The sequence below is a fragment of the Rana temporaria genome, chromosome 12 (assembly GCF_905171775.1).
Source record: "Rana temporaria chromosome 12, aRanTem1.1, whole genome shotgun sequence".
Classification (NCBI taxonomy): Eukaryota; Metazoa; Chordata; class Amphibia; order Anura; family Ranidae; genus Rana; species Rana temporaria.
Window position 1 is genome coordinate 24,516,972 of NC_053500.1, and position 24,609 is coordinate 24,541,580.

Genomic DNA, 24,609 nt, shown 5'->3' on the forward strand with positions numbered 1-24,609 from the left:
TAAACGCTTATTGTGATTTTTTTTTACCAAAAATAGGTAGAAGAATACGTATCGGCCTAAACTGAGGAAAAAAAATGTTTTTTTATATATTTTTGGGGGATATTTATTATAGCAAAAAGTTAAAAATATTGATTTTTTTTCAAAATTGTCGCTCTATTTTTGTTTATAGCGCAAAAAATAAAAACCGCAGAGGTGATCAAATACCACCAAAAGAAAGCTCTATTTGTGAGGGAAAAAAGGACGCCAATTTTGTTTGGGAGCCACGTCGCGCAATTGTGAGTTAAAGCGACGCAGTGCCGAATCGCAAAAACTGGCCGGGTCCTTTAGCTGCCTAAAGGTCCGGGTCTTAAGGGGTTAAAACAGTAAAAAAAAATACTAAAACAGCTGCGCCCCTTTAACTATTTTTTTTACTGGCTGCTTCTAATTAAAACGATTAGAGTAAAATCTCGCAGTGGGTGGCCAGTGGGATAATGACCAGGGCGGCCCTAATTGAGAGACAACAACCCATCTGCATCCTATTATGTCCTATAGACTCCCGGACTGTTAAATTAAAGATCTACGCAACCCACCCTGTTCAAATATGGAACACGTCGTTGAGTTTACTTAGAGACACAGAGAGAGAAAACACACAGCCAATAAGAAATCGGATTGCGTTTGACTATTTAGTGTTATCACCTGTAAAATGGTTTCTGATTGGCTGACAGTTGTCAATGCCCGGATGACAGTTGCCCACTCCCCAATGTGATGTGCATTCCAGTAGCAGGGTGCAGATCCATGCTGGCGAGGTTTGGCTGGTAATAGCACACCTGGCATTCACCTGCGCCTGTGCGTGGAAGACTATCTGTGAGAAATGCACGCAGGTACCCACGGGAGCCGGTACTGTACTCTGCCCATTAATATGCAGTGTAGATGTGTCTGAGAACAGATGGATTATGACAGCCATGGTCACAGTGAAGCTGCTTGAAGCCAAACACGCCAAGTCCCAGCTGGTGATCACTGTCATCAGACGATACAATCTACAGAAATGTCCCAACACATCGCCCCCCTCCTCAGAGAGATATGGGCCCTTATACTGTGCCCAACACATCGTCCCCCTCCTCAGAGAGATATGGGCCCTTATACTGTGCCCAACACATCGCCCCCCCTCCTCAGAAAGATATGGGCCCTTATACTGTGCCCAACACATCGCCCCCCTCCTCAGAGAGATATGGGCCCTTATACTGTGCCCAACACATCGCCCCCCTCCTCAGAGAGATATGGGCCCTTATACTGTGCCCAACACATCGCCCCCCTCCTCAGAAAGATATGGGCCCTTATACTGTGCCCAACACATCGCCCCCCTCCTCAGAGAGATATGGGCCCTTATACTGTGCCCAACACATCGCCCCCCTCCTCAGAGAGATATGGGCCCTTATACTGTGCCCAACACATCGTCCCCCTCCTCAGAGAGATATGGGCCCTTATACTGTGCCCAACACATCGCCCCCCTCCTCAGAGAGACATGGGCCCTTATACTGTGCCCAACACATCGCCCCCCTCCTCAGAGAGATATGGGCCCTTATACTGTGCCCAACACATCGCCCCCCTCCTCAGAGAGATATGGGCCCTTATACTGTGCCCAACACATCGTCCCCCTCCTCAGAAAGATATGGGCCCTTATACTGTGCCCAACACATCGCCCCCCTCCTCAGAGAGATATGGGCCCTTATACTGTGCCCAACACATCGCCCCCCCTCCTCAGAGAGATATGGGCCCCTATACTGTGCCCAACACATCGTCCCCCTCCTCAGAGAGATATGGGCCCTTATACTGTGCCCAACACATCGCCCCCCTCCTCAGAGAGACATGGGCCCTTATACTCTGCCCAACACATCGCCCCCCTCCTCAGAGAGATATGGGCCCTTATACTGTGCCCAACACATCGCCCCCCTCCTCAGAGAGATATGGGCCCTTATACTGTGCCCAACACATCGCCCCCCTCCTCAGAGAGATATGGGCCCTTATACTGTGCCCAACACATCGCCCCCCTCCTCAGAGAGATATGGGCCCTTATACTGTGCCCAACACATCGCCCCCCTCCTCAGAAAGATATGGGCCCTTATACTGTGCCCAACACATCGCCCCCCTCCTCAGAGAGATATGGGCCCTTATACTGTGCCCAACACATCGCCCCCCTCCTCAGAGAGATATGGGCTCCTATACTGTGCCCAACACATCGTCCCCCTCCTCAGAGAGATATGGGCCCTTATACTGTGCCCAACACATCGCCCCCCTCCTCAGAGAGATATGGGCCCCTATACTGTGCCCAACACATCGTCCCCCTCCTCAGAGAGATATGTGCCCTTATACTGTGCCCAACACATCGTCCCCCTCCTCAGAGAGATATGGGCCCTTATACTGTGCCCAACACATCGTCCCCCTCCTCAGAGAGATATGGGCCCCTATACTGTGCCCAACACATCGTCCCCCTCCTCAGAGAGATATGGGCCCTTATACTGTGCCCAACACATCGTCCCCCTCCTCAGAGAGATATGGGCCCTTATACTGTGCCCAACACATCGTCCCCCTCCTCAGAGAGATATGGGCCCTTATACTGTGCCCAACACATCGCCCCCCTCCTCAGAGAGATATATGCCCTTATACTGTGCCCAACACATCGCCCCCCCTCCTCAGAGAGATATATGCCCTTATACTGTGCCCAACACATCGTCCCCCTCCTCAGAGAGATATGGGCCCTTATACTGTGCCCAACACATCGCCCCCCTCCTCAGAGAGATATATGCCCTTATACTGTGCCCAACACATCGCCCCCCCTCCTCAGAGAGATATATGCCCTTATACTGTGCCCAACACATCGCCCCCCTCCTCAGAGAGATATGGGCCCTTATACTGTGCCCAACACATCGCCCCCCTCCTCAGAGAGATATATGCCCTTATACTGTGCCCAACACATCGCCCCCCTCCTCAGAGAGACATGGGCCCTTATACTGTGCCCAACACATCGCCCCCCCTCCTCAGAGAGACATGTGCCCTTATACTGTGCCCAAGTAATAAGGAAAACAAATTAGGCTTTCTGATCACAATAATTGTGGTGCAAAGCGCTAAGAAACCCAAAAATACGAATTATTATATTGCAGCTCATCAATTCTTACATGTGATGGCTGCTTTAGTTTTTTTTTTACCTGGTGATCCAGCCAGAAAATGTTGTTATTTTTTTAACTTCCTTTAACCACTTAAGACCCTGACCAAAATGCAGGTAAAGGACCTTGTCCCTTTTTGCGATTCGGCACTGCGTCGCTTTAACTTGCTCCCAAACAAAATTGGCGTCCTTTTTTCCCCACAAATAGAGCTTTCTTTTGGTGGTATTTGATCACCTCTGCGGTTTTTATTTTTTGCGCTATAAACAAAAATAGAGCGAAAATTTTGAAAAAAATGCAATATTTTTTACTTTTTGCTATAATAAATATCCCCCAAAAAGATATATAAAAAAAAAATTTTCCTCAGTTTAGGCCGATACGTATTCTTCTACCTATTTTTGGTAAAAAAAATCGCAATAAGCGTTTATCGATTGGTTTGCGCAAAATTTATAGCGTTTACAAAATAGGGGATAGTTTTATTGCATTTTCATAAAAAAAATTTTTTTTACTACTAATGGCGGCGATCAGCGATTGTTTTCGTGACTGCGACATTATGGCGGACTCTTCGGACAATTTTGACACATTTTTGGGACCATTGTCATTTTCACAGCAAAAAATGCATTGTTTACTGTGAAAATGACAATTGCAGTTTGGGAGTTAACCACAAGGGGGCGCTGAAGGGGTGTGTTTACAACTGTAGGGGGTGTGGCTGTAGGTGTGATGTCATCGATTGTGTAACGCCGCCACAGTGAAGAACGGGGAAGCTGTGTTTACACACAGCTCTCCCCGTTCTTCAGCTCCGGGGACCGATCGCGAGACTCCAGCGGCAATCGGGTCCACGAGTCCTGCGGTCACGGACTTTCGGAACGGGTCGCGGGGTCATGATTAGTTTACATAAAACACGCCCTCCTGTTCCTCATTTGATTTAGGCGCGCTTACGCCGGCAGATTTACGCTACGCCACCGTAACTTTAGAGGCAAGTGCTTTGTGAATACAGCACTTGCCTCTCAAAGTTGCGGCGGCGTAGCGTTACTACGCTACGCCCATTTAAAGTTACGCCTATCTACGTGGATCTGGCCCGAAGTGTGTTACTAGGCAGATTACCAGGTGAAAATAAAGGAAAAAGCCGACACATTTTCCTGGGAACTCATTGAATTATCATGGGTTGTGCATTAGGGGCTCTTCCACAGCTGCTTCTGCTCAGTACTGCCATGCAGTGTAATCAGCTGAGGACATCTAGTGGAGGTTTTTAGGTATTACAAGTAAGCACTGTTAAGACACAACTGACATTGCACTCATGTGACTGTTGTTCACCAGACTGGGGTGGAAAGTTTCTTTGTGGTCTTAAGGCTCCGAATTTGACAGAGAGAGAGAGAGAGAGAGAGAGAGAGACCACAGTGGCCCGGATTCAGAAACGAGTTACGACGGCGTATCTCCTGATACGCCGTCGTATCTCTGAGTTGCGGGGTCGTAACTATGCGACTGATTCAGAGAATCAGTTACGCATAGATTTTCCTAAGATCCGACCGGCGTAAGTCTCTTACACTGTCGTATCTTAGGCTGCATATTTACGCTGGCCGCTAGGTGGCGCTTTCGTATATTTACGCGAGGAATATGCAAATGATGTAGATACGTTGATTCAAAAACGTATGTCCGCCCGGCGCATTTTTTTACGTTGTTTACGTTAGGCTTTTTCTGGCGTGAAGTTACCGCTGCTATATGAGGAGTATCCTATGTTAAGTATGGACGTCGTTCCCGCGTCGAATTTTGAATATTTGACGTTGTTTGCTGAAAATGATAGAAGGGTTTATTTCCACTTTAACCCCTTCAGCCCCGGAAGATTTACCCCCCCCCCCCCTTCGTGTTCAGGCCATCTATTGCAATACGGCACTGCGTCACTTTAACCACTTCAATACCGGGCACTTTCACCCCCTTCCTGCCCAGGACAATTTTCAGCTTTCAGCGCTGTTACACTTTGAATGACAATTGGGTGGTCATGCAACACTGTAGCCAAATCACAAAAAGGGGCAAGGTCCTTTAGCTGCATTTTGGTCTGGGTCTTAAGTGGTTAAAGTACTAATAAATATATGTTTAATTCCATCAAAGATTTATACTTTATTTCTTGGGAGTAGGTGCGTAAAAATTGGGGCAGACAGATAGGGGCCCCAGTGTATTACTTTGCCCAGGGGGGGCCCATGATGCTATTAAAATGGCCCTGCCCCGGATCACAGGGGGTGTGGTATTCTATCTGATCCTGCCAGGAATCCAGCGCTGTGCCCTCTCCAGCCATGTGATCAGGACTACACAACATGAAGAGGGGAGGGGTCTTGAAGTGGTGACAACGCTGATTCCCCTACGGTACACTGAGTGAGTGTTGTCACCCTGGGACAGGAAGTGAGTCACTGGCAGGATCACCAGGGGGAAGGAAAGTAAAAAAAAAATGATTTTTTAAAAAAAAAAATGCAGCCTCCTCATGTAAGGAGGCGATCTGTGAGCTCTGGGATTGGACACACTGATGATATGTATTACACATTACCTCCAATAATAATAATAATAATAATAAGACATGTGGCGACACAGAGAAGCCCTGACTACATTGTGTACACAGCACTGCTCACCAATCACAACCTACACAGCCAGCAAGGAGGAAACATCACATACGCATGCGCAGCCCCACAGGTCGCGCGCCCCAGGAATGCGGACCGGCTTCTCCTGCTACGCCTGCGCGAACTGTGCCTTCTCCTGGAGACGATGGGTGGGGTCCGAGCTGCAGAGGGGAGTGACGTAAGGACGCAGGGCGACGTCAGTGTCTGCAGAGAGACAGGAAGAGAAGGAGGACTATTGTTGTCTGACTGTAAACAGAGCCGACCGAGACAAACATGGGGGGCGTGCTGGGCCTCTGCTCTGTCGCCAGCTGGGTAAGACCTGGTTTATGGGGGATCTATTAGTCATGTCTGGTTGTGGGGGGACCTGGCTGTCATCTCAGAGTCTGAATTGGATATTGATTAGTCACGTCTGGTCGTGGGGTACATGCCAGTGTCTAGGTGGGGAATGTATTAGTTATGTCTGGTGCCCTGTCATTGTATGTAAGATGAGGACCGCTCAGTGGGATCGGTACGTAGGATGAGGGGGGACCGCTCAGTGGGATCGGTATGTAGGATGAGGGGACCGCTCAGTGAGATCGGTATGTAGGATGGGGGGGGCCGCTCAGTGGGATCGGTACGTAGGATGGGGGGGCCGCTCAGTGGGATCGGTACGTAGGATGGGGGGGGCCGCTCAGTGGGATCGGTACGTAGGATGGGGGGACCGCTCAGTGGGATCGGTACGTAGGATGGGGGGACCGCTCAGTGGGATCGGTATGTAGGATGGGGGGGCCGCTCAGTGGGATCGGTACGTAGGATGAGGGGGCCGCTCAGTGGGATCGGTACGTAGGATGGGGGGACCGCTCAGTGGGATCGGTATGTAGGATGGGGGGGACCGCTCAGTGGGATCGGTACGTAGGATGGGGGGACCGCTCAGTGGGATCGGTACGTAGGATGAGGGGACCGCTCAGTGAGATTGGTATGTAGGATGGGGGGACCGCTCAGTGGGATCGGTACGTAGGATGGGGGGGCCGCTCAGTGGGATCGGTACGTAGGATGAGGGGGCCGCTCAGTGGGATCGGTACGTAGGATGAGGGGGGACCGCTCAGTGGGATCGGTACGTAGGATGAGGGGGGACCGCTCAGTGGGATCGGTACGTAGGATGGGGGGACCGCTCAGTGAGATCGGTACGTAGGATGAGGGGACCGCTCAGTGAGATTGGTACGTAGGATGAGGGGGCCGATCAGTGGGATCGGTACGTAGGATGGGGGGACCGCTCAGTGAGATCGGTACGTAGGATGGGGGGGGCCGCTCAGTGAGATCGGTACGTAGGATGGGGGGACCGCTCAGTGGGATCGGTACGTAGGATGAGGGGGCCGCTCAGTGGGATCGGTACGTAGGATGAGGGGGCCGATCAGTGGGATCGGTACGTAGGATGGGGGGACCGCTCAGTGGGATCGGTACGTAGGATGGGGGGACCGCTCAGTGGGATCGGTACGTAGGATGGGGGGACCGCTCAGTGGGATCGGTACGTAGGATGAGGGGACCGCTCAGTGGGATCGGTACGTAGGATGAGGGGACCGCTCAGTGGGATCGGTACGTAGGATGAGGGGAGCGCTCAGTGGGATCGGTACGTAGGATGGGGGGACCGCTCAGTGGGATCGGTACGTAGGATGGGGGGACCGCTCAGTGAGATCGGTACGTAGGATGAGGGGACCGCTCAGTGGGATCGGTACGTAGGATGGGGGGGGCCGCTCAGTGGGATCGGTACGTAGGATGAGGGGACCGCTCAGTGAGATCGGTACGTAGGATGAGGGGACCGCTCAGTGAGATCGGTACGTAGGATGGGGGGAGCGCTCAGTGGGATCGGTACGTAGGATGGGGGGGGCCGCTCAGTGAGATCGGTATGTAGGATGGGGGGGGGCCGCTCAGTGGGATCGGTACGTAGGATGGGGGGGCCGCTCAGTGGGATCGGTACGTAGGATGGGGGGGCCGCTCAGTGGGATCGGTACGTAGGATGAGGGGACCGCTCAGTGAGATCGGTACGTAGGATGGGGGGAGCGCTCAGTGGGATCGGTACGTAGGATGGGGGGGCCGCTCAGTGAGATCGGTATGTAGGATGGGGGGGGCCGCTCAGTGGGATCGGTACGTAGGATGAGGGGGCCGATCAGTGGGATCGGTACGTAGGATGGGGGGCCGCTCAGTGGGATCGGTACGTAGGATGAGGGGGCCGCTCAGTGGGATCGGTACGTAGGATGAGGGGACCGCTCAGTGAGATCGGTACGTAGGATGAGGGGACCGCTCAGTGGGATCGGTACGTAGGATGGGGGGGCCGCTCAGTGGGATCGGTACGTAGGATGGGGGGGCCGCTCAGTGGGATCGGTACGTAGGATGGGGGGGCCGCTCAGTGAGATCGGTACGTAGGATGGGGGGACCGCTCAGTGAGATCGGTACGTAGGATGGGGGGACCGCTCAGTGGGATCGGTACGTAGGATGAGGGGACCGCTCAGTGAGATCGGTATGTAGGATGGGGACCGCTCGGTCGTATTGGTGCCCAGAGAAGCTGTCGGTCATGCCCATCCACCAGCAGGAATATATCCCATTCTGCTATACCCGGGTCTCTGGGTGATTGTAGAGTCATTGTGGTGTGGAGGGCCAGCCTAGTCCTATGTGCTCCTGGTATGGTGGGGTAGGGTAGGGTATGGTTTGGTGGGGTGGGGTTGGCTGTCACTATGAAGGTGATATCTGTTGCTGAATTCCCATTTCTCCCCGATCTCTGATCTCCTCGGTTGTCAGACTCCATAGCTCACCTCCACTCCCCCAGCACGGTCATACAGCAGCACACACATACCAGTACATACCACATTTCTAAGCCGGTAAAACTGGAAGTTCCCTTGATAAATAGAACTCGTCAGGATAAAAGTCTTCCTTGTCATAAACATGACGGGTCTTTTCTGATGGAAGATCTGAAAACTGAGATCCTGATTCCTCTGCTTTGTGTTCAATGTATAGCAGGGAATAGAAACTTGTATGTACTCCTTCTCTTGTTTCAGATATAGTAGTGAAGGGCTAAAAACCCTGCCAGTCAGTGGGATCGGTACGTAGGATGGGGGGACCGCTCAGTGGGATCGGTACGTAGGATGGGGGGACCGCTCAGTGGGATCGGTACGTAGGATGAGGGGACCGCTCAGTGGGATCGGTACGTAGGATGAGGGGAGCGCTCAGTGGGATCGGTACGTAGGATGGGGGGACCGCTCAGTGGGATCGGTACGTAGGATGGGGGGACCGCTCAGTGAGATCGGTACGTAGGATGAGGGGACCGCTCAGTGGGATCGGTACGTAGGATGGGGGGGCCGCTCAGTGGGATCGGTACGTAGGATGAGGGGACCGCTCAGTGAGATCGGTACGTAGGATGAGGGGACCGCTCAGTGAGATCGGTACGTAGGATGGGGGGAGCGCTCAGTGGGATCGGTACGTAGGATGGGGGGGCCGCTCAGTGAGATCGGTATGTAGGATGGGGGGGGCCGCTCAGTGGGATCGGTACGTAGGATGGGGGGGGCCGCTCAGTGGGATCGGTACGTAGGATGGGGGGGCCGCTCAGTGGGATCGGTACGTAGGATGAGGGGACCGCTCAGTGAGATCGGTACGTAGGATGGGGGGAGCGCTCAGTGGGATCGGTACGTAGGATGGGGGGGCCGCTCAGTGAGATCGGTATGTAGGATGGGGGGGGCCGCTCAGTGGGATCGGTACGTAGGATGAGGGGGCCGATCAGTGGGATCGGTACGTAGGATGGGGGGCCGCTCAGTGGGATCGGTACGTAGGATGAGGGGGCCGCTCAGTGGGATCGGTACGTAGGATGAGGGGACCGCTCAGTGAGATCGGTACGTAGGATGAGGGGACCGCTCAGTGGGATCGGTACGTAGGATGGGGGGGGCCGCTCAGTGGGATCGGTACGTAGGATGGGGGGGCCGCTCAGTGGGATCGGTACGTAGGATGGGGGGACCGCTCAGTGAGATCGGTACGTAGGATGGGGGGACCGCTCAGTGAGATCGGTACGTAGGATGGGGGGACCGCTCAGTGGGATCGGTACGTAGGATGAGGGGACCGCTCAGTGAGATCGGTATGTAGGATGGGGACCGCTCGGTCGTATTGGTGCCCAGAGAAGCTGTCGGTCATGCCCATCCACCAGCAGGAATATATCCCATTCTGCTATACCCGGGTCTCTGGGTGATTGTAGAGTCATTGTGGTGTGGAGGGCCAGCCTAGTCCTATGTGCTCCTGGTATGGTGGGGTAGGGTAGGGTATGGTTTGGTGGGGTGGGGTTGGCTGTCACTATGAAGGTGATATCTGTTGCTGAATTCCCATTTCTCCCCGATCTCTGATCTCCTCGGTTGTCAGACTCCATAGCTCACCTCCACTCCCCCAGCACGGTCATACAGCAGCACACACATACCAGTACATACCACATTTCTAAGCCGGTAAAACTGGAAGTTCCCTTGATAAATAGAACTCGTCAGGATAAAAGTCTTCCTTGTCATAAACATGACGGGTCTTTTCTGATGGAAGATCTGAAAACTGAGATCCTGATTCCTCTGCTTTGTGTTCAATGTATAGCAGGGAATAGAAACTTGTATGTACTCCTTCTCTTGTTTCAGATATAGTAGTGAAGGGCTAAAAACCCTGCCAGTCATTTTACTGTTTACGTCCCATTGGGTATTTTTTTTTTTCACTTCCTGTAACAGAGACACAACAGGAAGTCAGAGGAAATCACCTCTTGTCCCCAAAACAAGTGTCTTTATTGGAGATCTGAAAATGGCTGTGCACCGACGCTCCCCATCCAACCCGATGGAGCTTGAGAGGTCCTGCAAAGAAGAATGGGAGAAACTTCCCCAAAAATAGGAGTGCCAAGCTTGTAGCATCATATTCAGAAAGACTTGAGGCTGTAATTGGTGGCAAATGGGCTTCACCAAAGTATTGAGCAAAGGCTGTGATACTTATTGTCATTATGGGGTACTGTTTGTAGAATTTTAAGGAAAATAATGAATTGAATCCATTTTGAAATATATGCATACATTTGTGTGTGGTGTCCATTGCCATTGGAAGATTTCCCCTCTTTTCCTTCTCTGGTGATTTTCTTTCTTTCTTTCTTTCTTTCTTTCTTTCTTTCTTTCTTTCTTTCTTTCTTTCTCTTTCTCTTTCTCTTTTTCTTTTTCTTTTTCTTTTTCTTTTTCTTTCTCTTTCTTTCTTTCTTTCTTTCTCTTTCTTTCTTTCTTTCTTTCTTTCTTTCTTTCTTTCTTTCTTTCTTTCTCTTTCTTTCTTTCTTTTTTTTTTTCTTTCTTTTTTTCTTTTTTTTTTTTTCTTTCTTTCTCCTTTCTCTTTCTTTCTTTCTCCTTTCTCTCTCTCTCCTTTCTTTCTCTCTCCTTTCTCTCTCTCTCTCTCTCTCCTTTCTCTCTCTCTCTCCTTTCTCTCTCTCTCTCCTTTCTCTCTCTCTCTCCTTTCTCTCTCTCTCTCCTTTCTCTCTCTCTCTCCTTTCTCTCTCTCTCTCCTTTCTCTCTCTCTCTCCTTTCTCTCTCTCTCTCCTTTCTCTCTCTCTCTCTCCTTTCTCTCTCTCTCTCTCCTTTCTCTCTCTCTCTCTCCTTTCTCTCTCTCTCTCTCTCCTTTCTCTCTCTCCTTTCTCTCTCTCCTTTCTCTCTCTCTCCTTTCTCTCTCTCTCTCTTTCTCTCTCTTTCTCTCTCTCTCTCTTTCTCTCTCTCTCTCTCTCTCCTTTCTCTCTCTCTCTCTCTCTCCTTTCTCTCTCTCTCTCTCTCTCTCCTTTCTCTCTCTCTCTCTCTCTCCTTTCTCTCCTTTCTCTCTCTCTCTCTCTCTCTCTCCTTTCTCTCTCTCTCTCTCTCTCTCTCTCTCCTTTCTCTCTCTCTCTCTCTCTCTCTCCTTTCTCTCTCTCTCTCTCTCTCTCTCCTTTCTCTCTCTCTCTCTCCTTTCTCTCTCTCTCTCTCTCTCTCTCTCTCTCTCCTTTCTCTCTCTCTCTCTCTCTCTCCTTTCTCTCTCTCTCTCTCCTTTCTCTCTCTCTCTCTCTCTCTCTCTCTCTCTCTCTCTCTCTCTCCTTTCTCTCTCTCTCTCCTTTCTCTCTCTCTCTCTCTCTCTCTCTCTCTTTCTCTCTCTCTCCTTTCTCTCTCTCTCTCTCTCTCTCTCTCCTTTCTCTCTCTCTCTCCTTTCTTTCTCTCTCTCCTTTCTCTCTCTCTCTCCTTTCTCTCTCTCTCTCCTTTCTCTCTCTCCTTTCTCTCTCTCCTTTCTTTCTTCCTTCTTTCTTTCTTTATGACAGCAAAGGAAACTTAAAGGGATTTCTAACACCTCTCCATTCTACAAAAGGCTTTGAAATGCTCTTCCTGTCAGCGGGGAGATGATTGATCACATGGTTCTATCGGGTGAGGTTGTGTACAGGCCACCTATGACACCATTACACCAGATCTACATGGAAAGTACAAGTCCTGCTAGAGAAGCCGCTCTTGCTTCAGAACTGTCCCTGCTGACTTTTATATTGACAGACCCGATCCCGGCTCCAGCAGATAGATCTTTGGCCTTGGAACTTAGCAGATTCTTCTTATCTGCCGTACATGGAGACATGTGACCGTACATGGAGACATGTGACCGTCACGGGTTAGACAGGAAGAACAGCCGTGCCAAAGGCAGGGGGAAGTTTTTATTCTAAAGAGTTCAGCATTGGCTGATATTACTCACTCTCTATAATTGAATTCCTCTATAGAGCCATTCTTAGAAAGGAGAGGCTGAGAGTCACTCAATTTCAGTTATTCAGCTGGTTGTGTAATCTGAGCTTTAGCTGTTCATCACTTTAAGGCTGGGTTCACACTACGATTTTCCCATCCGTCAGCTGCATATGATTTCAGTATTGAAAACGTACGGGCCCGTACGGGAAAACGCATACATAGACAATGCATTGCAAATCGTATGCACTCAGATGCATCCGGGTGCGTACGATTTGCTGGCAAAACGTTTTTTAACAGTACGCAAAACCGTGTTCAACCACGGTTTAGCGGCCGTTTTTAAAACCGTATGGCAAACGCATACGTTTTTTTTTAACATTAAAGTCAATGGAAAACGCACATATGTGCGGTTCCATACGTTTACGTCCGTTTCAGCCGCATACGTTTTTTCATATAAATCGTATGCGGCTGACGGACGGGAAAATCGTAGTGTGAACCCAGCCTAACCTAGGGTTGTCCCGATAAACCTTTTTTGAGACCGATACTTTTTTTCAAGTACTCGCCGATACCGATTACCAATACTTTTTTTAATGTCATGTGACAGTGGCAGTTTTTTTTTTCTTTTAAGGGGATGGGGGATTGTCAATGTGTGTGTGTGTGTGTGTGTGGGGGGTGTGTTTCTATTTTTATTTTTATTTTTATTTTTTTAAATATTTTTTGCAATTTTTTTTTTTTTAACTCATCTCTTTTGGGGGTCTTTGGAGGGATATCAGGGGTCTTAACAGACCTCTGACATCTCCCCTTTAAGACAGAGAAAGGGACTAAGGGCACAGATTCCCCAGTCCCTTTCTCAGCAGCCTCAGCTGAAATGAATGGAGAGAAGCTCCTCCATTCATAAACTGAAGCATCGTAAACACAGGAGGTTACGATGCTCAGTTATATGAATGGATAGAGTCGGTGATCACCGACTCTGTTCATTCGGAAAAGGTAGGAGCTGGGCTTAGCGGCTCCTACCTCCGCTCTCCCCCCTGACAGATTGAGGGGGGAGAGCGCCATGGACGGGGGGGGGGGGGGGTAGAGAGAACTGCACGGGATGGGGGGGGGGGGAGAGAGAACTGCACGGACGGGGGGGGGGTGGTTTTTCGAGAGAACGGCACGGACGCTCTTTTGACAGAGAGGTTATAACGCTTGCTGTCCAAAATAAAGTTTTGCCTATAGTTCTACTTTAACTGGTTGCGGACCGCCCCACCTACATAAACTGCGGGGCGGGTACGTGATCGCCTCTTTCGGGTTTGCAGTGCAGACGCGCGCCACGCGGCCCGACATAGATTTATTTCCCCTAGAACGGACCCGGTGGCCCAGGCACTGCTGTTTTGTCATCCATGAAGGAATCTCCCCTCCCTTCACTTCATAGTCCTGCAGAAAATCGGAGTCATTCACACAACTAGCAGATATCAATGTCTATTCAGTCTCCATTAATAGCTATGTCTGTATTGAACTGTTGGGGTAACCAGTGGAAATTGTATGCAAACCCTCATGTTCCATAACTAGCAGAACCTATTTTTTAGGTAGCTCCCCTTTTATAGCTCTTCCTCCATAAGTGCAGATGCTTCATAATGACTTTTCTGTCTCCTGCAGATTCCATGCCTGTGTAGCAGTGCCACGTGTATCTTGTGTCGATGCTGCCCCAGCTCCGGTAATTCCACGGTGACCCGTCTCATCTATGCATTCCTCATGTTGCTGGGCACTTTCCTGTCCTGCCTCATGCTCACCCCCGGGATATCGGACCGATTGAAAAAGGTAGGTTTGGACCGCATTTATTATAGAACACATGGTGGTCACCCAGACTCTACTTCAATCCTACAGATTGGATGAACCAGAAATATTCCTGGTCATGCCTTCTGCTTTGTGTCCCCATTTAAAAAAAAAAAGAGGCCCTGCACTTCATAGTTGAAGGTACTCGGAAATACTCGGAATCACTTGAAAGTACCGTATTTATCTTGCTATAACACGCCCCGGCGTATAGCGCGCACCCCCGAACTTGAAGGAAAATTCCTGTAAAAAAAAAAAAATACTTACTGTTTGGATGTTCCTCGTCAGTGTCTTGCCCGTCGTCCATCGGCAGCCTCGTCCGGTCCGGCGTCCTTCTGCGACCTTCTTCGTGGTGTCTTCCCCGCTTCCCACGCTGTGGTCGAACCACTGCGCCGACATATACCGAGCGCAGTACACTCGGGTATAGTCAGGCAGGCTCGGCTCCTCTCGCGTACAGGACGTGACCGCAAGAGGAGACGAGCCTGCCCGACTATACCCAAGTGTACTGCGCTCGGTATATGTCGTCGCAGTGGTTCAAACACAGTACGGGTATCGGCGTATTTCGCGCACCCACGATTTTGCCCTGTTTTTCAGGGCAAAAAAGTGCGCGGTATACGCCGATAAATACGGTACTCCGTTCCCAAGTCTTTCTGAGGGTTTCCAAGATCAGCCAAGCTGTCTTCCGAGTATTTCCGAGGCTCTCCGGCGCCCCCCCAACCTCTGGCCACATGCAGTATTGCATGCCATAGAAGTCAATGCGGAACAAATTATCTTCGTTTTCATTGACTTCTATGGGGGAACACGCTTTGATATGCAAGTGCTTTGGATTACAAGCATTCTCCTGGAACGGATTATGCTCGTAATCCGAGGTTCCACTGTAAATCTAAAGGAAATTGAATTATAAAATTGTATGATGTATGCTAATGAAATGATTATATAAAGCAACAAGTGAATATCGCACACAATTCCATAAACCTCAGCAGATTTCTAACATTGGGAAATGGATGGCTGAAAGTGCTGAACAGAATCGTGTGCAATGTCTTAGGCCCCATGCACACTATTAGATTTTCTGCAGATTTTTGTCTTCAGATTTACCAAAACCATGTAGTGCAAGGGTCTGCCTGATTGCATAAAAAATGAAACTCTTAGGCCCCATACTCACGAGCAAACATGTCTGCTGAAACTGGCCCGCAGGCCAGTTTCAGCAGACATGTTTGGTCGTGTGTGGGCGCGAGCGGGCCGAATTCCAGCAAACATTTGCCCGCCGGGCCTTTTCCCAGCAGACAAATATTCCTGGACTTGTTTTAAAACAGCCCGCTGGAATTCTGCCCGCTCGGACATGTACGGTCGTCAGTACAGACCTACCGTACATGTCCAGGCGCCCGCCGTCCCTCGCATGCGTCGAATGACTTCGACGCATGCGTGGAAGCATTTTAAAGGCGGGCCGCCCACGTCGCCGCGTCATTGTCGCGGCGACACCGCGTCATCGACGCGGCGACACCGCGGACACGCCCCGCGTATTGTTTACGCGCGGACTTCTGTACGATGGTGTGTACAACCATCGTACAGAAGCCCTCTGGCAGACATGTATGGTGAAAACGGTCCGACGGACCGCTTTCACCATACATGTTTGCTCGTGAGTACCCGGCCTTAAGGTTTGACCTCATATTAGATGGTTTTGGTAAATCTGAAGACAAAAATCTGCAGAAAATCTAATGGTGTGTATGGGTCTTAGACATTGCACACAATTCTGTTCAGCACTTTCAGCCATCCATTTCCCAATGTTAGAAATCTGCTGAGGTTTTTGTAATTGTGTGTGTTATTCACTTGTTGCTTTATATAACCACTTCCCGCCCGGCCTATAGCCGATTTACGTCCGGGAAGTGGTTATGAAATCCTGACAGGACGTTCCAGAACGTCCTGCAGGATTTCATGCCGCGCGCGCCCGTGGGGGCGCGCATCGCGGCGATCGGTGATGTGGGGTGTCAAGTCTGACACCCTGCATCTCTGATCTCGGTAAAGAGCCTCCGGCGGAGACTCTTTACCACGTGATCAGCCGTGTCCAATCACGGCTGATCACGATGTAAACAGGAAGAGCCGTTGATGGCTCTTCCTCACTCGCGTCTGACAGATCGGCGGCTCTCCTGACAGGGGGGGTTTGCGTGATTGTTTATCAGCGCAGCCCCCCCTCGGATCGCCACACTGGACCACCAGGGATGCCCACCCTGGACCACCAGGGTGGGCAAAAAAAAAAAAAAAGCCTGCAAAAAAAAAACAGCATTCAAAAAAAGATGCCAATCAGTGCCCACAAATGGGCAATGACTGGCAACCTGGCAAAATCAGTGCCACCCCACAGTGTCCATCAGTGCCACCCCACAGTGTCCATCAGTGCCACCCCACAGTGCCCATCCATGCCCAGTGCCCACCTATCAGTGCCCATCTGTGCCACCCATCAGTGCCGCCCATGTGTGCCCATCAGTGCCGCCCATGTGTGCCCATCAGTGCCGCCCATGTGTGCCCATCAGTGCCGCCCATGTGTGCCCATCAGTGCCGCCCATGTGTGCCCATCAGTGTCGCATACCAGCGCCGCCAATCAGTGCCACCTCATCTGTGCCCGTCAGTACTACCTCATCGATGTCCATCAGTGCCATCTCATCGGTGCCCATTAGTGCCGCCATATCAGTGCCCGTAATTGAAAGAGAAAACTTATTTACAAAAAAATTAACATAAAAAAAATAATTTAATTTTTTTCCAAATTTTCAGTCTTTTTTTAGTTGTTGCGCAAAAAAAAAAATCGCAGAGGTGATCAAATACCACCAAAAGAAAGCTCTATTTGTGGGGAAAAAGGACGCCAATTTAGTTTGGGTACAGTGTAGCATGACCACGCAATTGCCATTCAAAGTGCGACAGTGCTGAAAGCTGAAAATTGGCTTGGGCGGGAAGGTGCGTAAGTGCCTGGTATGGAAGTGGTTAATCATTTCATTAGCATATTTAATGAGGGAGGTAAAGGAGGAATTCGGGGAAAGGCAAACTATAAGCAGATGGGATTTCCGGCTGTCCTCATTCATTATCATGGCCTCCTGTAGTCATCATACAGTCGGTAATTTCCAGGTTTCATATTTATTCCTCTCCACAGTCACTCTTCAGCACTAGAATGTACTGAGGCTGATGATTATTGCTGAGCTCGTATACAGCTGCATCATTACAATGACATTTGGAATATTTATAACAAGATGATGATGAAGTGGTTTTGGAATTTTTGCCATGTATAGCAACACGTTGTGTGTACAATTCACTATGCAGAGCTTTCAGTAGCCCACCTAGGTTATAGGGTAGCTTTAATTTAAAGTGGTTACATATACCCAGTGAAGCGACTGGTCTCGGGTGATACAGAGATGAAACAAAAATATTTATTATAGCATAAAAGTAATAAAAATATTAAACATTTTTTAAATTGTCTGTCCTTTTTGTTTATAGCGCAAAAAATAAAAACCGCAGAGGTGATCAAATACCACCAAAAGAAAAATACATTTTGTTTGGGTACCACGTCGCACGACCGCACAATTGTGGGTTAAAGCGATGCAGTGCCAAACTGCAAAAAATGGCCTGGTCATTAACGTGCATGGTTGTACATTTTGATAGAGATTTTATATATATGTAATATAAAATACAAAATGCAGATTCCCTTTTATAAATCCTAACATAAACACACACAATAACCTTTTTTATAAATACCGTTTTTAATAAAAAAAACTTTGTTAGAATGTCGCCTCCTTGCAGTGGTTCTCGGAAGCGCTGAATTTCTAGATCTAATGCCGCGTACACACGATTTTTTCAGCATGAAAAAAAAACGTTTTTCAGCATGTCCAAAAAAACGACGTTTTCCCAACTTCATCATTAAAACGACGTTGCCCACACACCATCGTTTTTAAAATATGATCTAGCAAAGCGCGGTGACGAGCAACGCGTACGACGGCACTCTGAAGGGGAAATTCTATTCGCCTTTGAACTGCTTTAGCTGATTCCTTGTTAGTTAACCACTTCCAGACCTTAGGTGTTTTTCAGATTCGGTGTTTGCAAGACTAAAACAGTTTTTTCTGCTAGAAAATTACTTAAAACCCCCAAACATTATATATATATTTTTTTCTAACACCCTAGAGAATAAAATAGTGGTCATTCCAATACTTTTTGTCACACCGTATTTGCGCAGCGGTCTTGCAAGCGCACTTTTTTTGGAAAAAATTCACTTTTTTGAATTAAAAAATAAGACGACAATAAATTTGGCCCAATTTTTTTATATATTGTGAAAGATAATGTTACGCCGAGTAAAATGATGCCCAACATGTCACGCTTAAAAATTGCGCCCGCTCGTGGCATGGCGTCAAACTTTTACCCTTAAAAATCTCGATAGGCGATGTTTAAAAAATTCTAGAGATTGCATTTTTTGAGCTACAGAGTAGCTCTAGGGCTATAATTATTGCTCTCGCTCTAACGATCGCGGCGATACCTCACTTGTGTGATTTGAACACCGTTTTCATATGCGGGCGCTACTCGCGTATGCGTTCGCTTCTGCGCGTGAGCTCGTCGGGACGGGGCGCTTTAAAAAATTTTTTTTTGGGTTTTCTTATTTATTTTTATTTATTTTATTATTTTTTACACTGAAAAAAAAAATAATAATAATTTGATCACTTTTATTCCTATTACAAGGAATGTAAACATCCCTTGTAATAGAAAAAAGCATGACAGGTCCTCTTAAATATGAGATCTGGGGTCAAAAAGACCTCAGATCTCATATTTGGGCTTAAATGCAAAAAATAAAAAATGTCATTTTTTCAAATGACCAAAAAAAAAATTTGTCTCTTTAAGAGGCTGGGCGGGACTGACGTTTTGACGTCACTTCCGCCCAGCCGAGCTATGGGGACGGGCGAAGGAGATTTTTCCTTCAGTCTCGTCCCCGCTCACCAGCCGAACAGTCGCGATCTCCTCCGCCGCTACCTCCTCCCGCCACCGATAATGGCGATCTCGCGGTGAATCTGCCGCGGAGACCGCCATTATCGGATTCCAGACCGTGCACACTAAAGATTGATACCTCGATTGTGGCAGCAGCTGCTGCCGTTACCGAGATATCAGTCTTTAAAAATAGGACGTACATCGTCGTGCGCAGGTCTGGAAGTGGTTAAAGACGATTCACGCTTTTTTGTCTGTTACAGCGTGATGAATGTGCTTACTCTATTATGAACGCTAGTTTTACCAGAACAAGCGCTCCCGTCTCATAACTTGCTTCTGAGCATGCGCAGGTTTTTTACGTTGTTTTACGATCATTTTTTACAACCCGAAAAACGACATTGTTTAAAACGACGTTAAAAAATGCAGCATGTTCGAATTTTTTTTTTTTTTTTTTTACGTTTTTCAGAACCTGAAAAACGATGTGTAGCCCACACACCATCATTTTAAATGACGTTTTTGAAAAACAAAGTTTTTTTTCATGCCGAAAAATGATCGTGTATTAGTCTGTCTTTGTGGTATCCATTCATAATGGGCTTTTCTGCTGGTCACAAGCTGCATGTGTGAGTGTAATGGCGCTTAGCCCTGGGCTTAATACCTTGGATCACGTGTTCATATTCCTTATGTTTATCCCAAGGAGATTATAATGTGGAGGGCTGTGCCTCATCTTACACAATGCTCAACAAACTCACAGGATGCCAAGTGAGAACACTATTTGGGGGGAAAAAAAAAATGCTGCACAAGTACCTACACTAATCAATACCCAATTTCCAATCAATATCTCTAGCAGACTTGCAGAGATCCTGTCGCATTTTCCTCCCTGGTGTGTAATGTTTAGTTTGTTGTCCACAACACACAGTAGAAGAATCTTGGCTGAGGCCCAATGAGTAATCTAATCTTATTTCCTTCTTCTCTGCAGATCCCAGGCTTCTGTGAAGGAGGATTTGGCACAACCATTCCCAGTGTTAATGGCTACGTGGACTGCGATGTTCTGGTCGGTTATAAGGCCGTGTATCGCGTCAGCTTTGCCATGACCATGTTCTTCCTAGTCTTCGCCTTACTCATGATTGGCGTTAAGACCAGCAAGGACCCCCGGGCTGCCATACACAATGGGTAAGTGCATCTATCATACCACATACACATGTCCTGTGCGGCTTTGCTGCAGATCTTGGATCTGTAGGTATACTGCCACCCTTGCTTAACCACTTAAGGACCGGACCAATATGCTGCTAAATGACCCAAGGGGTTTTTACAATTCGGCACTGCGTCGCTTTAACCGACAATTGCGCGGTCGTGCGACGTGGCTCCCAAACAAAATTGGTGTCCTTTTTTCCCCACAAATAGAGCTTTCCTTTGGTGGTATTTGATCACCTCTGCGGTTTTTATATTTTGCGCTATAAACAAAAATAGAGCGACAAAATTTTTCCTCAGTTTAGGCCGATACGTATTCTTCTACCTATTTTTGGTAAAAAAAATCGCAATAAGCGTTTATCGATTGGTTTGCGCAAAATTTATAGCGTTTACAAAATAGGGGATAGTTTTTTTTTTTTTTACTACTTATGGCGGCGATCAGCGATTTTTTTTTTTTTTTTTTTTTTTTTTTTTTTTTTTCGTGACTGCGACATTATGGCGGACACTTCGGACAATTTTGACACATTTTTGGGACCATTGTCATTTTCACAGCAAAAAATGCATTTAAATTGCATTGTTTATTGTGAAAATGACAGTTGCAGTTTGGGAGTTAACCACAGGGGGCGCTGTAGGAGTTAGGGTTCACCTAGTGTGTGTTTACAACTGTAGGGGGGTGTGGCTGTAGGTCTGACGTCATTGATCGAGTCTCCCTATAAAAGGAATCACTCGATCGATGCAGCCCCCATAGTAAAGCACGGGGAAGCCGTGTTTACATACGGCTCTCCCCGTTCTTCAGCTCCAGGGAGCGATCGCGAGGGGGCGGCTAGAAACGAATAGCTGCGCCGTCGTCCCGGATCGCTCCCCGAGGGGACCCGACCGCCGCATGTAGCGGGTACGACCCACGTCTAGACAGTTACGTACAGGTACGTTGATGTGCCTGTCCGCCGACGTATATCTACATGCGCGGGTCGGGAAATGGTTAAAGGGGTTGTAAGGGTTTGTGTGTGCGTGTGTGTGTGTGTGTGTGTGTGTGTATATATATATATATATATATATATATATATATATATATATATATATATATATATATATATATATATACACACACATTCCTATACTTGCCTGCTCTGTGCAAGGTTTTTGCACAGATCCTCCTCTTCTGGGGTGCCCTGCCAGCGCTCCTTCTTTGCATCAGGTGCCCCCACGGAGACCTGCTTTCCCTGGGGTCACCCGTGCAGACACACTCCCAAGTCTCACTCCTGCATCCATTGATTGGTGTAAAGACCAGCCAGGCCAAGTCATGTGGCCCTCGTACATCCATTGACACAGGCACAATGACCCAGCCCTGTTCCTGTGTCACTGAATTTGACAGCAGTGGCAGCCAATGGCTCCCGCTGCGTCGGTCTGTCCAATGATGAAGCCACTGGGCTCGTGCCCATCGCCGGAAGGGATCGGGGGCAGGTAAGTAAAGGGGGGGGGGGGCGCTGCAGCAAAAAAGGGTTTTCATCTGGAGACTTTACAAACTCTTTAATAAAAAGCTTCTTGATGCATATCAAAGCCTAAGAACATGATGTAGTTTATTACCACTTTACTAATCCTTACATGTATTGACTGCATTAGTTTTCTGTCTTTTAGACTTGTACGTGTTCATAATACCTCAAACACACTTCCTGTCCTAAGTTGTCAATACTCAAGCACTGTACTGTGTCTATGAGAGAGCAGCATTGTCACACTAGGACAGAAAGTCTGTCTACAGAACACCCTCCCATCTCCCCTTCACTATGGACCTTGTACATGGAGGGGTTCTGTAGACATTCAAAAATGGAGAGGAGCTTTCTGCTGCTGAGACAAAGTGGGGGTGGCAGTGGGGGTTCCGCAGCTGCAAGAGAGGTACAAGGGCCTCATGACTTGGCAAACCGGATTTGGTCTTGTGTTTGACACATGTGACCTAGGCGATCCAAGCAGAAGTTCTGCGCCTCTTCCTCTACTCGCAGCTTCTTAGGACACATCACAGGTCCCAGAAGGCTGCGGGACCATTTGCAGTGTGAAGCCACGAGGAGTCACAGCTGGCATCCCACAGTTGGCATGGTGGCACCAGGGACATGAAGACCGGTGAGGAACTGGCCTGGGTGAGGACAGCACTGGATCCCTGGACAGGTAATAAGTCGGCATCTACTGTATTTGTAGCTACTGACTTGAATTTTATTTTTATTTTTTGGGGGACGGAGGGATCGAAGGAACCCCTTTTAGTTACAAACATCTCACTACCACGTAGTAAATAAAGTCGCTCTTTTTTCCGAATAGTAATCTGAACTTTTGCCTGTCTTTCTGCCAACCTTTTAGGTTGCCCTTGGTAAAAAGGCAGCTATTTTCTTCCGTCACTTTGATAACATTTTTAATTGGCTTGATTTTATTACAGGTTCTGGTTCTTCAAAGTATTGGCCATTGTCGGTATAATGGTGGGAGCGTTCTACATTCCAGAAGGACCCTTTACAAGAAGTAATTACATATTACCTACTTACTTGTCTATGGCAGTGGTCCCCAACCCTGTCCTCAAGTACCCCCAACAGGCCATGTTTGCAGGTTTTCCTCTTATTTTGCACAGGTGCTTTATGGCTTAGTATTTTAGACAGCTGTTTTATCTAAGAGAAATTCCCAAAACATGGCCTGTTGGGGGTACTTGAGGACAGAGTTCAGAACCGCTGGTCTGATATCATTTATTATCCACCTTTCTTTATATTGCGCTTTGTTGAGCGCCCTCTGACCACATTGGAGCCTCCTCATGTTCTTATTAGTGATGCACCAAAATGAAAATTCTGAACCGAAACCTAGAAACCGAGACCGAAATGGACAGTTTTTAAAATCTATATATAATTGTATTCAGTTGGACTTTTTAATGTTTTTTTGAAGCTCTTTTGCGCAAGAAAAGCTTAAGAAAAATGCATCCTTTTCACCGCGGTGTAACGCATCTCTTCTTTGAAATGCATTGAAAACATGGCAAAAACACACCCGTTCGCATTTTTATTGCGGTCTTTGAGTCGCATGACCTATGAAAATCGCGGCAAAATCATTTTCGGTGGCCATTGGCATCTTTTTATCCAATCGGCAAAACTTGATACCTCTAATTTCAGCCGATATATTGGTGCATCCCTAGTTGTTGTTCAACCCTTTTAGTGCCTCCCTTTCCTCCTCTTGCCTCATCGCAGTATATACATAACGCAAAGACATAGCAGTTAAGCTGTAAACGCATAAGAGAAGTTATCCCTCCCAGTGAACATGTGTTCATCTAAAAGAAGAAAAGCACCTCTCCATAGTGTAGTAAGAACTTGTACCGTTTTTAATTAAGCGAATACAACCCACATTGGCATAAATACACATGTAATAAGTCTAGTCTTCTAGTCCTGGGAGCGTGATGACGTCGGCATGAGGCTCCGCCCAAGGCATTTCGTCATTAAGACGTCTTCCAGGGCTACCTAAACACATGTGCATGCGTACATATAATATTCCACAGCTGCTTAGTCATATTCTTTTATGGTATTTACGAATATTTGGTACATCTCTATATTGTTTTTTTTACTATTGGAGACCTGTGGGACAGAATTAGTGGTGTATTATAGGCTACATTTATACACCGTTTCTCCTTTTTATATATATATATATATATATATATATATATATATATATATATATATATATATATATATATATATATATATATATATATATATATATATATATATATATATATATAAAATCTTTATTTTTTAACCAGCATTCAGCTTTAATTTGTGGTGTCCTATTCCCTTATTCTAGCCTGGTTTATCTTTGGAGCGGCAGGGGCCTTTTCCTTCATCCTCATCCAGCTGGTGCTACTTGTTGATTTTGCACATTCCTGGAATGAGTCCTGGTTGGAGCGCATGGAGGAGGGGAATTCCAGATGTTGGTATGCAGGTAAGAATGGTACTAAATGTTTTACTGTTCACACTGACGGCCAAAGATGTAATTTTTTTTTTTTTTTTTTGTCTGACGTGTTATTTTTTTGTTCACTGTTTTGGGTTGGTTTCATTTAGATAAGGAGCACCTGTGGCTATCCTTCAGGTTAGCTGAACTTTGCCATAGACTCCGCCTGTGGCAAAAGCCGGCACTGTATAGGAAGCATCGGCTTATGGGGCTCTGCTCCGCAGCCGCTTTCTTCCTCTACCACCAGCTTCATTCACAACACTG

General features: G+C 47.9%; 1 protein-coding gene across 1 annotated transcript in view; it reads left to right on the forward strand.

The window, feature by feature from the left end:
- Positions 1–5,920: 5,920 nt before the first annotated feature.
- Positions 5,921–24,609, forward strand: part of SERINC3 (serine incorporator 3) — a 29,048-nt gene continuing 10,359 nt past the window's right edge. The window contains exons 1-5 of the mRNA XM_040331181.1: positions 5,921–6,055; positions 14,077–14,238; positions 20,174–20,367; positions 22,805–22,884; positions 24,199–24,336. Of these exons, the coding sequence (XP_040187115.1) occupies positions 6,017–6,055; positions 14,077–14,238; positions 20,174–20,367; positions 22,805–22,884; positions 24,199–24,336 (613 nt within the window). The 5' untranslated portion in view covers positions 5,921–6,016. The remainder of the gene's footprint in view (positions 6,056–14,076; positions 14,239–20,173; positions 20,368–22,804; positions 22,885–24,198; positions 24,337–24,609) is intronic.